General features: G+C 37.0%; 1 protein-coding gene across 2 annotated transcripts; it reads left to right on the top strand.

Annotated features, from left to right (window-relative positions):
* The first annotated feature begins 749 nt into the window (after nt 1-749).
* On the top strand, nt 750-13,960 carry hdac3 (histone deacetylase 3). Of its 2 annotated transcripts, none has more exons than XM_036569175.1 (15): nt 750-917; nt 1,968-2,050; nt 2,159-2,301; nt 2,455-2,536; nt 2,709-2,765; nt 3,363-3,418; nt 3,596-3,729; nt 6,256-6,336; nt 9,407-9,480; nt 9,610-9,674; nt 10,134-10,223; nt 10,342-10,400; nt 11,157-11,236; nt 11,430-11,587; nt 13,411-13,960. In XM_036569175.1, exons 1-15 carry the CDS (start codon nt 863-865, stop codon nt 13,478-13,480), a joined length of 1,287 nt encoding a protein of 428 aa, XP_036425068.1. In that variant the 5' UTR covers nt 750-862; the 3' UTR covers nt 13,481-13,960. The 2 variants fall into 2 exon arrangements, with proteins under 2 accessions (XP_036425068.1, XP_036425069.1); XM_036569176.1 differs by lacking the exon at nt 750-917 and adding an exon at nt 950-1,432.
* The last annotated feature ends 49 nt before the right edge of the window (nt 13,961-14,009 follow it).

Here is a 14,009-nt window from a genome sequence, read left to right as displayed (position 1 = left end):
AAATGACATCTTTCCTTTTAGCTTGATTTGAAAAGATCTACAAACGTACCTGCACTCTAATCCAGTTCAGACTCAGCTTAATATACTGCTCACCCCTGATAAACTGATTTAGGCTATCAGAATAACCTAAATTATTTTTATGCTGGTAACTGAGGACATTCGCCAGCTTTTTGTTTGACTTTTCCCGTTCCATCTTAAATGGTGCAGCAGTCAACTGCTGCGCAATTTAAGTTGGAACGGGAAATTCGAACAAGCAGCCAGCGAAAAAGAAGCTTAATTCAGCCTCGTAGTTTTAACACGGGTAGTATTTTTGATAAGGAGTTTTAGCCTAAATAGCAAAATATCCTACCTAGAGGTTTTATTTGCGGTTATATCCGTAAATATGCGCTACGGATCCACTTGTACTTCTCCTTTCCTCTGGGCAGTGGATCTAGTAAAATAACTTAGAAACAGCAACCATCTTAGAGATCACTGCAACAACCTCTCTTGTAAATACTCAAAACATTATGATCCGTACACTGTTGATAATTTCAGTGCTTTCTTATTGTTGACAGCAGCAACCGTTTTCAAGTATTTGGCCTCGATAAATATAATTAAATGGGGCTTTTGATTTGAATATTTACATCTGGGCAGTGGATGAAATCAGGCTTTAAAGTAACACAGAAACAGCGAACTGTTTGAGGTCACAGCGACAACCTCTTTTGTAAATATTCAAAAGACTATGTTCCGTCTACTGTTGATGACGCATATGTGCGTACTTACAATGGCGACCATTTCGTGAATGAAGCTGTGAGAAAGATTTGCTGACCACTTACTAAAAATTCGCTTCGAAGTTGCGTGCTCAGTCTGGGTTGGAAGTAAAATGACAAACCGGACGGCTTATTTCTATGATCCAGATGTTGGGAACTTTCACTATGGTAAAGCCAAAGTCCTCGGACCGCAAAACCTGAACGTTAGCTAGCTAGCTAGCTAGTTGTTTGTTAGCTCAAACATTGCTAGCTACCAGGTTCAGTGCTAACTGCAGGCGGTCAGGCTAATTTGCTAACGTTAGCTAATGAACATTCATAGATTTGCAACGTTTGTGTTTTCCCCTTTAGGTTTCCATTATTTGCGTACAGTCAATGTGCAGATAGAATGGCTTTCTACGGAGATGAATATGAGCGGATAAATCGCTATTGCAAATAGCTAGCGTTAACTCGAGCTGGAGAGCAAACCCGTCAGGGGCTGTTTACAACTTTTGTCACTCGACTTTAAAAGCTAGAAATTCTCAAGCGTAAAAATACATGACTGCAATACCATTTTTATACTTTAAATCTTACACTTTTTTATTCTGGAATGTTCGTTAGTGCAAACCTTTTTATTGTAAAATAGACGCTAGCCAGAGTGCCCCAAAGGGAGAAGCCATGGTATCACATCTCTTAATATGATTTTTGTAAGTTAAAGTTCATATACATTTGCTTGGAAATGGTTTGGTACTGAGCGTTAAAAAGGGTAATCTAATGTTTAGCCTGTGATGTGTTTTAAATTCATTTCTGTTGAGTAAACTCTTTTAAAAGTATTTTATTTGGAGGGGGGGAAAACTCCAGGCAAATATAATAATGTAGTGCCAAGATTTGTGGCAGAAGGTCACACTCCCAGGTGGTTCAGTCAACATCATGAGTATGTTTCATTGAAAAGATTGAGAAATATGCCTCAAAAATAAGTAAACTCAAATATGGATTATACAATCCACTATTTAGTTTAAAACAAATCTCATAACATTTCAACTGTTGTGATGTCCCAGTTTTTAGCATGGGGAGTGATATGTTAAATAATGTTATTGTTTACATGCAGTGTAATGCAACTTAAAAAATGGTGCTAGCATTCACATTATCCTTAGACTGGTAGTGGAGAGCCCTATGATCTCACATGGAGTGCTTCATGTGTATCTGTTCTCCAACACTGTTCTTCCCTCCTTATCACTACAGGTGCTGGACATCCAATGAAACCTCATAGGTTGTCCCTAACCCACAGTCTGGTCTTGCATTATGGCTTATATAAGAAAATGATGGTATTGCATTTTGACATTTTCACTGTTAATGTCGGTGTATTGTACATAAAATACCTGTCGCACAAGCTTTATGTTAAGCTTTACTTAATGTGTTTTTTCCCCCAACAGGTTTTCAAGCCATACAAGGCATCCCAACATGATATGTGTCGTTTCCACTCAGAGGACTATATCGATTTTCTGCAGAAGGTCAGCCCAAACAATATGCAAGGCTTCACAAAGAGCCTTAACACCTTCAATGTTGGAGATGATTGGTAAGCGGGTGACATTTATTTATTTTTAGTTTGTCTTTTTGTATTAGTTTATGTAATACGTTCACCCATACCCTCTTCTGTCTGTAGTTGTTCTAATGTAAAGGGTTGGTTTGTTTGTTTGTTTGTTTGTTTGTTTGTTTTTTTGGATTTTAGTCCTGTCTTTCCAGGGTTGTTTGAGTTTTGCTCCAGATACACTGGTGCTTCGTTGCAAGGAGCGACTCAACTAAATCATAAGGTAATCTGTAGATACAAATCAGACAGTATGCATTCCATGTTTTGCTTCATTAGAAATACATTAACAGTAATAAGAGAAAATATTTTGTATTCATAGCTTTCATTTTTGACATTGTTTGTCACAATTAAGGGCAGGCTGAACATGTAATAATATGAAACCAAATCATCTTTAGATCTGTGACATTGCTATCAACTGGGCTGGAGGTTTACATCATGCTAAGAAGTTTGAGGTAAGGTTGTGTGTGTGTGTGTGTTTGTTTTTAAAGAATTTTGTTGCGTGATGCTTCTACATATTGTCATCTGTATATATTGGGGCAACACTATTAAATTAGTTTTCTTATACATAATTATGAAGGTAAAGCATGTGACGTTACGTGTTAATTCTGTTTACACTATTTTTTTAACGAAATATTCTTTCTGTATCAGCTATTGCAAGAGTTTTTTTTGGCCTATTATTTTAAACCTACTACATTAAAAGTCACAGTGTATGTTTTGGGGTAGGTAGCTATTTTTCATGACTAATGCAAAATTAATGAAGGTCACTACTTTATGGAAAGTAGTGGAAAAGTTGAGTTCATGTGAATTTCTAGAAATGCAAAGAATGAGCTTTTTTCTTGTTTATATCAATTGATTGGATTTCTCTTATTTTGAATGTAAAAGCCCTTTAGAATTGTAATGAAAGGCAAATTTTTCCACAGGCTTTATTGCAAATTGCACTGTAGGCGCTCTATATAAGTCTGAAATGACCTGCCCTTTACTGTTATTTTTTTTAGTTACTAAATTATACCTTTTTTTGTTTCTTTTTTTCTCTTTTTTGGTTGTTTCAGGCTTCTGGATTTTGCTATGTGAATGACATTGTCATCAGCATACTTGAACTGCTAAAGTAAGGGCAAAGTATGGTTGTCACATGAAGGTTAATCTGTTCTTAATTATTTAAATAATCAAACATTTTCAGTTGTTCTTATGAGATGTATCAGTTTTATCCTGGCATGGTTTATATATAATTTAACATTAATTTCTCTCAAATGCGATACACCTCTTTGCAAATTTCTTTGAACAGGTACCACCCACGCGTGCTGTACATCGACATTGACATTCATCATGGTGATGGAGTGCAGGAAGCTTTTTATCTTACAGATCGGGTCATGACTGTGTCCTTCCATAAGTATGGGAACTATTTTTTTCCAGGGACAGGTAGGTCTGATTACCCCTCTATAATTATAACTCTGGGTTCTGTTCTCCCAGTCGTTATCTTACTGTATACACTGAGCATTTTATTAAGTAAACCTACCTTGTATCTTCTCTCATTGAAAGTAGTGATGGCTGAATATTGAATACACTGTCCTAAGTGTATTTTGTAATGTATTCCTTTACAATACACAAAAAGTAACATATAGAGAATACACTTGGGATACTTTTAGAATACATCTTGATAAGCCACATGGGAATTTTTTAATACGCACTTAATTCACACTGTTCTTCGCTGTTACTGGTTGGCAGTTTTCATGTAAAGTGTTTCATTAGAAAATCCACTGTGGCTCCCATAATCCCTTGCGCAGGAATCCAGTGCAACATTGATGCTAAGCCTGTCACTCGCAAACATGTCCACTACTGAGGAGATTATTAGTTTAATCATCTCTCAAAAGAGCTCAGTAACACTGAGATTAACAACTGATCTGATCATCACATTGATTTGTCAGTCTACTCAGGCTTTAGCAGAGCTTAATAACAGTGAGGTAAATAACTGATCGCATTGATTAATCAGTCTACTCAGGTTTTAGTAAGAACTTCAGCATTTGTAAAGAAGCTGTTAATTGAGGTTCTCTTTAGGTTTTGTCTGACAAGCATGACTGCTACATGCCATACACTGATTCTAAAATAGTTTATAAACAAGCACTAATGGTGTTTGTTTTGAAGATTGTATTTTTTTTACTTAGCAAGTATTTTAAAAGTATTCTCCTAAAAATATAAAGAGTAAGTGTATTCAGAATACTGTGTCTACAAAATGTAACTCAAACTGAATACAGATACTTAATTCTGTAATCTGACTACGTATTTCAAATATTTGTATGGGATTTATAAATGCTTTTCCGCTGCAGGGCGAAAGACTTCTGAGCGCAGATGGTAACAGTTCCAGTGGCATTTCCACATGGACACAGTCCAAAACAGAACATTGAAACCCAAGCTCAGCACTTACTCATAGAGTAGCTGGTCAGCTTTAGCTTATCTAGCATGCTGCCAGCTCTGCTGACCACAGAACATGTTTGATTTTGACTAACAAAAGCTTTACTGACACAAGTTTAGTTGATACTGATTGAGTTCTGAGGAAGTGAAGTTGAGCGGCTTAAAGCCAAAATTAAACCTGTCCTGTGGTGTTTGGAACTGTAGGCTCCTAGCTATCCCAGCTTAGCTAATGAGATCCAGACCCCCCAGAATGGGTTCGATTTGACTAACTAGTGCTCTGCTATCACAGGTATAGACGATAAAAACTTAAAACAGCGAGAGCAAAGTTGACTGGTTCATGTTGGAGTGACAGACCTGTAGTGTTTTAAGATGTAGCCTTTAAGGTGAATGTACAATGCCGCCCACTGCAGCACATGCTCAGGTCCAGCAATATGATGCTTAGAAACACCTGTTTAGAGGATAAAGACTCAAATCTGAGATCTTTAATTGAAGCGACAGTTGAAGTGACAAAGATAAAAAAGAATTGTGTGGTGCTTTGAGCTGTACCCTGCTGGGCTATGCTAATGCTTACACAGTTGGCCAACTACAGGATCAACTTAACAAAGTACAGGCTCAGTATCAATACCTGCTGCCCAAGTGTCATCTGAGAGCACAGTGTAAGACTGGTGTTGGAGTGGCTGACAGAATCAAATGTGTGTTGTAGTGGGTGTTGTTGTGTGTAGCTTTTAGCCTGTTAGTAGTTAAAACTCTCTTGTGCAGTTTTATTCGTTTTTTCCTGGTTCTGACTTCTGGCAGCACAACAGATGGAAAAGGAAACCATAACCAGTCTGATAAGCCCGATGAGCACCAGTGCGGAACAACACAGTACAGCCCTGAGAAGCACTTGCCTCGACAGTGGAAAAGCGGCCATTGCCACTGATGGGCCACCAAATAAAAATATCCCGACAGCAGCGGTTGTGTGAAGCAATACAGAATGACTGAAACTAGTTGTGTATGAAAAAGATGAGCTATAGCCTCTAACTGTACACCGATCTACAACAAACCATTTCACGTCAAACCACACTGAATGACTTTATTTACATCTGAACATTTGAATCATACTGAAATTTTGAAAATACAGCAGAGTTCCTCTTTAGGTCTGCTAAATAATAATAAATCTGTTAAAACTCCATAGAAATGTATGTTTTTTCTTACTGTTACGTTCTGGTGTCCATGCTAGGGTAGTGGGTTCGACCCCTGTTTGCTTGGGGTGTCATCACAACCTTATTTAACTTTGTGAAGGACCTCTGCTTGCCACTACAGGTTGTGGAATTGATTTGACTTTGGGTATCAGGCCTGAGCTGTAGGTCCTTAGCCATAGCACCCTGCAGTTGAATGCTAGTGTGAATGATGAGCGACTGAAACAGATAGTAGGTAAATAACACTGTTGTCCAGCAAAAGGAAGAGCAGTGCCAGTCAGTTGCATGAAAGAATATGGCCTTGAAAATCAATGTATTTTTATTTCTTATATATTAAATGTTTTGACATTTTCTGTAGGTGACATGTATGAAGTTGGAGCAGAGAGTGGTCGCTACTACTGCTTGAATGTGCCTCTCCGTGATGGGATTGATGACCAGAGTGAGTGCATGAATGGAGTAAGCTTATTGCTTAACTCTGTCAATTTACTGGAATTCTTGACTTTGTATCATTGTACTGTGGGTTCTGATGTCCTTATTCTGTTCTAATGTTTTGTCTTTTTGAATGCAAGGCTGAGATGTTAAAGTTTAGTCTTAGTTGACAGAATTGCATAAGCATCTTTTACATTACAACTGTCTCACTGGTTCTGTAGTGTATTTAACCATTAACCAAGATTTTCCTCTTAACAAGGCAGTCAAGAAGTCAGTCTTATCCAGTATGAGAAGAAATGAGCGACATTACTGTTACGACAATAATCTCTCTTAGACAACATAGTTTTCAAACACCAACACTGCTTCACCATAGTACCCTAACATCCAGTTAATCCTTGCTGGAGTCTATTTAAAAAAATGGGGGGGGGGGTCCTCTTATGAGTGATAACTGGATTAACATGTTTGAATAAAATCTTAGAAAGCACAGAACATGTGTATATCTATATAAAAAATGCAGTTTAAACAAGCGGAATGGACACTGTAAATAGATAAAAATAAATCTGAAACCAATTACAGGCAACACTGTCTCAATATTGTTAGTATCTTAACATCTTACAACATGAAGCAAATTTAACACTTTAAATGATCAGTCTCTCACTTCTTAAATTTTTGCTGCCACATGAACTTGAACATGTTCACATATTGAGGGGAACTTCTGACAGATAAGCTGCAGCTCTAAGTGATTTACAACTTTAGCAGCTTTTTCTTACTTGTCAGCTTTATCATGAAGAAAGTGTTTTTACATCTACTGCATTAATTTCTTTTTCTCTCTCATATGTTATTCTTAGGACTAAGATGAAAAACACTTAAGACATTTAGATAATAGAATATATATGTGCTTGGAGATGGCATTAAATAAGAAAAAATTGTATATTAATGAATAAGAGGATGAGACAAAAAAATTAGAAGGATGAACTTATATAAGGTATAAGGCCTTGAGGGAAGACCACTATAGAGAGTACTGTACAAGGTAAGACTATCTCTGAGGTTTAGAATGCAAAGTTGAAAAACAAACACCGTAGAGTCTGTTGTTTAAAAGAATTAAAGGTTTCATTTTAAAAATGCATATTAACTTGGTGTTATAAGGGTTTATCTGCAAACCAATTAGTGCAACTAATGAGTGTTGGAAAAATAAACAAAATTTATCTTTTGTCAAGTACTCACTGCTCAGGTTAACTGAAGTTACACAGCCTGATGGCCAGCTAGCTCAATTACCATCTCTACAAAACAGAGAACTACCTATAAGATGAGTTGAAGGTTTAGGATCAACTGATTATGGTCATCTGTAGATGGTTAGTTTGTGAGGAAATAAATGATTAAAGTTATACATTGCTCACTTAGTTGATGTTATTTTGCCAGCTGGCCAACCTATATCCAGCTTAATCACATTACATCAGCCTCTAACTACAATAATAAAAATATTGACCATATACTAGCTGGCAAAGCCATTTAAAATGAAGTTACATCATGGAATCAATCTTCACAGTTATTTGAAGTGCTAGTGAAGGTACTGTGTATTTTAGGCTGTTTGCTCACTGCAAGAAAATGTGGCCCAGGATCTTCAAATGTGAAACACATTGTGAATGGAAAGATATTACGGAAGCTCTTAAAGGCTTTTTTTTTTTTTAAAAAAACAACCCTCCTTTTCCATTGGTAAAGACTTAATTACTATTTGTATTATCGAGATCTCAAGTTATGTGTCATTATGTTTCCCCGAAATAACAGAAAAATGTTCTTGAGAAAATGAAACTTTTTTTTTTAAGATAACACCACCATGGTTTACCCATGTGAGAGTTGTGTTTTCTGTTCCCTTTGCTGTTGTCTGTGGACGTGAATGTATTTCACCGCTGTTCTAATTTAGATATGTGTTTAAAAAACAAACCTTCTCTTCTCTGAGATTTACCCAAAAAAGTTGCATCTGACCCTAAGTTTTTCTCCTAAATAAAAGATGCAAATCCATGGAAGCAACATGGAGTCCAGAAGAAAATACTGAATGTCATTTTCTATTCCAGTATGGGCCACTTTTGTATGTGGTACTGATACATATCTCATGTGGCATTGCAACTTCTTTCTGAACAGCCAGGTCAGAATTCTTGCAACTTTTACGTCAGTCAGTTTTCATCATGGGACCAGTGTGATATCAGACTTCCTACTGCAGCATCATTGGTATGCCTGTTACTGTGGTTACACTTTGCGTCTTTCATTTTGGAGAATGACAGAGTCACAGGCAGTGTAAACAAATAAACATGGCCCTGTCTAACAGGAGAAATCAAATTAACCACTGTTCAAAATCAGGTTTACTTAAAGGAAGTTTTGAAAAATTAATGGACAATAAGAGGGAGGTAAACAGCACAAACGCACTGTTCTGGAGAGAGAATATTTCTAATGTTGATGTACTCCAGTAAATACTTATGAGGGAACTCATTTCTAAATACAGCTTTTTCCGCTTGTGAATGTTGTACCGAGATGGAGTCATCAACTTTTATTCTATAACTTTTCTGTTTTTTATACATGTTGTGTACACAATTACTACCAAATTCTACTACTGATGCAGCAAAGTAGATTTATACCAGGACCATAACCTTTTTTGATGTTTATTTTTTTAATATTTCTTCATCTGAATATATTTTTAATTAACTTAGCAATAAAATTGACATGGCTCATGAAACTATAAACATACTCCAAAACAAAATGTACATGATGCAGAATACTATTTTATAACAGAATTGGTGCCTGTGGCTTTGATACTGAATGTCTTAATAGTGCAGTGAACTCTTTCACTGGGACCTTATATTCCTAAACCCACAAACTGTGGAATTGCCTCAGTAGGTTCTTTTAGGGTACTGGTGGCTAATCTTAATAAAGCCACAGTATCAAGAGCACTGCAAGCAACTAAACAGAGTAAAAAGTCCCAGAAAGAGCCTAGCATTCCAGATTTGTATTGATATTGAATACAGCTTTCATGAAGCAAAGTAAAGATAATCTTGATGATGATTTTCTCTCATTGTTATTCTTATTAGGCTACAGACAGTTGTTTCAGCCTGTGATCAAGCAAGTAGTTGACTTCTATCAGCCAACCTGTATTGTGCTTCAGGTAAAAGTGAATATCCTTCGGTGGTGTATTTTTTATTTTTAAACCCTCTTTTTTTAAAATGTGTACTGTTTAAAGTCTTTCTTATTAATATTTCTGTTTATATTGTTCGTCAATACATGGTGTCCGTAGTGTGGAGCAGACTCACTGGGCTGTGACAGACTGGGATGCTTCAATCTCAGTATACGAGGTCATGGGTAAGAATAATTTTTATATAATACACTCTGAGTGGCTCACTGTGATAGCCAGCATTGCTAGGATATATTGACATCTTACTGCCCCTATATTGCCCACACTAAACAACTGTACACACACTTATTGCGAAAGTTTCAAAAATTAAAAACGTATGAGTGAGCTTGTGAGTCGTTCAGTAGCTGAGTAAATGTCTAAGTGCATGAGTGGGTTGATGAGTTGGTTGCTTGGTCAGTGAACAAGTAAATTAATACAAAAGGTGAGTGAGTTAATCAGTTGTTTGAGTCAGTCCGTCTGACCAAATGAATGGGTTAGTGGGTTGGTCAGCCAACTGAGTGAGTGGATCAGGCAGTCGGAGTGAAGTGAATGGGTCAGTGAGAGAGTCTGTATCTTTTCCAAAACCTGTTTGGTGCTTGTGTGTGTCCTTTAATATGCCACATTTTTGTTTGACCTTTTTACTTCAGGGAATGTGTGGAGTTTGTGAAGAGTTTCAAGATCCCCCTGCTTGTGCTGGGTGGAGGAGGGTACACTGTACGCAACGTGGCTAGATGTTGGTGGGTTGATTGTACTATATACTGTATATGCTTAATTTAGAATTTATAAAATGCAGATTGAGACTAATGTTTGTACTTTTCATTAATGGTGCACCATATCTGTAACATTTGGTTTTAGGACATATGAAACATCTTTGCTAGTTGAAGAGTCCATTAGTGACGAACTACCTTATAGTGGTATGTCTGAGTATTTATTTATTTATTTTTTTAAGTTGCATTTTAAAAGTGCATCAGATTTCATTTACAGCTGCTGTAAAATTATGTACTCTAAAGCAAGAGTGTCAAACTGTGTTTCTTGTGGGCCAGAGCTCTGTTGAGTTTAGCATCGTGTCATTAAACTCACCTGATTAAGTTGATCAGCTAATTAGCAAGCGCTTAGTGGTAACAGGAGGATAATGCTAATCTCTGTGGAGCTGTGGCTCATAAGGAACCCAGTTTGACCTCTCTGATCTAAAGCTTACATTGATTAGATGTTTAATGGTTAAACATGAACTTTTTGCACTTATAACAAATGCTCTAGTTACCCCATAATCACCAAATGTAGTGATGTTCTATGATGTTCATATGAATTGTCTTCTGATTTGAGATTGCCGCTTCATTCATCCCTCCATCATGTAATAGAACAAATCATTTTTACTGCTTTTTGACCTTTGAGCTAGGTCACCAATCTTTAAAACAACTAAAACTTTCCTTAGTCTTCTAAATGTTTAAACTCTGACAGTGTTCAAGTTAGAACCTCCAGATTCCTGCAGACTCTAGGTCAAAATTTCAACCTAATGCCACCAAAGTGGCATTCCCAGTTTCGTTTTTTTTGGACCTTCCTTTTTTCACAATTCCAAACTATCACTTAAATTTCAGATCATTCTGCATCTGATACTTCCCCGCAAAGACATGTGCTGATATTGATATTTGGCTTTTACTTCTTCAACACAGAGTACTTTGAATATTTTGCACCTGATTTCACACTTCATCCAGATGTCAGCACAAGGATTGAGAACCAAAACTCCAGACAGGTATGGCAGTGTTTTGCAATGTTAATGACTAACAGTGCCTGCAGTGGACTATATTAGGACTTGTAAATGTCTGGGTATTACAAACAAATATTTTTTTTTAAATGTTTCATGAAGACCTTGATTAGGGACATTAAATTAACTGTTATTTAAAACATTTCCTTAAAAACTTATTGTGATTCCCTTTTTTCCACAGTACTTAGAACAGATTCGTCAGACTGTCTTTGAGAATTTGAAGATGCTAAACCATGCACCAAGTGTTCAGATCCATGACGTTCCCTCAGACTTGCTGAGCTATGAGCGCACAGATGATGCTGATCCTGATGAAAGAGGTTCAGAAGAGAACTATTCCAGGTGAGCTACCTGCCGTTGGGTGGTTGACAGGATATTTTTATTTGTCTCATAGAAACCTGTTATAGGGCAGCCAGAGAATGTGGGTGGGATCGCTGTTTTTTAAAAATCTTTATTTTATTTTTTAAATATGTGACTGTAAAATACGGAAGCCAGTCCAATCTGTGGCATTTTAAACAATCGCCCAGCTCCTCTTTCTTTTCAGCTTAAGGTAGAGGTTGGAAATAGCCGTGTCCAGAGAAATATTGTCAGGGACTTGCTGGTATTTCTACAGTGTTGGACGGTATCAAAGCTGACTGTGTTACTGTTGCACTACCCTGTGCTGTTTTTACTTTATCTGCTGGATTTTGTATAAGTGTTAATCACTCCCTTATGTAGCCAGATTTGTGCAGGATTGCTGAAAGTCTTAAAAGTTAGACCATGATAATCAGTGAGATGTACAGTGTTTTTAAGATCTTTCACTAGACCTGCAAATTAATTTACTTTATAACTTTTAGACATGACTACAGCCAAAAAAACAGAGTTGACCATGAGAACCAGCAATTTCAAGACAGGTGGAAATCAGAATACTTTTTTATCAAGAGCAGTCCTGCCAACCTGTGCGCATTTTGCATAGCAGGTTCACATTTTGACATCAAAGTAATTTGTCACTTTACGCAAAAAGCTGGTGACATCTTTGAGTTCAGTTGTGCACATGCAGTATGTGCAGTATTTTTGCATGGTTGCATTGAAAAACAGTCATTCCGCACCTCATAGCGACCGACGGTTGCATGAAGCTACATCAACGTTGGCATGGTGACCATGGTGCCAACAAAAATGACTGATTATCAGGGGAGAGCTCTAGCAGTGTAGATTCATTATTTATGGTGGAAAAGGGCGGGAGGACACTCTGTGTGCTCTTTTATTTTTGTTGTACAATACTGAGTTCGTCTGGAATTCAAAAAGATGTTTGGCATCCATGGCTCCCAAAAAAATCAACATCTGGTTTATTCCACCACTGCAGTTGACGGCAAAAGTTGGGGAAACTGAACTCTTGACAGACTGTTTCGCCTACCGCTGTGGACTGCAGAACGCAGGCACTGGTGGGGGTGGAATTTTCTGCTGGTCCATTGAAAACAATAGAATATCTGGTTTGTTGTCGTTCACCTACCTCAAACATGTAAACGCAGCATAACAGCGAGATGCAGCAGCATCTACCCTTCCGAAAATTACCAATCATAGTGCTGGATTCATTCCCAAAATATCAAGCACGGATAACAAACCCAGAACCGTAATCAGAGGAGCAGATCATAAATGTAAATATGTCTTTTCATTAAGAGTTCTTCTCAGAAATATATGATTGTATTGTTTTCTTCATAGCCGATTTCTATGTTAACTAACTATATTTGGATGGTATAGCGGCGAGTGGGGAAATGACCATGTGCAAAGCAAAGTGCTGTGAAAGCACGTAATCTATGCCTTACACTGTTGTGCACTGGCCCTCGGGTATTTTGATATGATTTATTCTGCCCTCATTTGAAAAACATTTGGACCCCTGTTATAAATAATTGATCTAAACTCTTTGTTTAACCACAGCCCAATAATATTAAAATCTACAATCTACATCCCAACTGGAGTCGTTTCTGACACTGTTGTGTAATGCAGGTTGTGAATTTTCTCTGGCAACAATGAGGAAACTGCATTGCATGAATATTCATATCACAGTAATTTTTGGGGTTTTCATATTTCAAAGAACAAATTCTCTTTGATCCAGTTTTTCAAGGTATAACTCATTTAAATCATAAGAGTGATTAGATGTCTTTTTTTTTTTTTTCTTTGATCAACAGGCCTGAGGCAGCAAATGAATTTTATGACGGCGATCATGACAATGACAAAGAGAGTGATGTGGAAATCTGACCTCCAGCCAATGGAAGTCCTCCACATTTCTTCTAAAAATTGGACTCTGTTTACTAAAAGCTGACTTGCCATGTAATTGAGCAGAAGCCATCTCAAAGTGCTTTTTTGTTGGTTATTGTACTGTAAATGCATAGTATTTTTAACATAGGACACTCGCCTGTGTAGCATTTTCTGACTTGAAAATTTTCTTGTGTATCCTTGTTTTGTCTTTCTTAAATAGTTACTTTATGTATTATTTGCAGTAAACATGTAAAACTATGAACTGGTCACAAAAAATCTTTCCTAGTGAAATAAGATGCTTCACAATGTATCTTCTTCCAAAACGAGTGCATTTTTCAGCCTATACTATGTAACACTTGAAATAACACACATTATGGTGTCTTCCTCAACATATGTAAATGTTAGAGCTGGAATTACACATATTTTGTTAAACAAAGTATGGACTAATAATAGATGAAAATCATTCACCTTGCCACTGAAGTTTGTTGAGTCTGAGTTCTCACATTTACAGTTCTTTGCTAAGGGGAAA

The sequence above is a fragment of the Colossoma macropomum genome, unplaced genomic scaffold (assembly GCF_904425465.1).
Source record: "Colossoma macropomum unplaced genomic scaffold, Colossoma_macropomum, whole genome shotgun sequence".
NCBI lineage: Eukaryota > Metazoa > Chordata > Actinopteri > Characiformes > Serrasalmidae > Colossoma > Colossoma macropomum.
The sequence above is the reverse complement of the archived record's forward strand: the minus strand, read 5'-3'. Positions and strand labels throughout refer to the sequence as shown.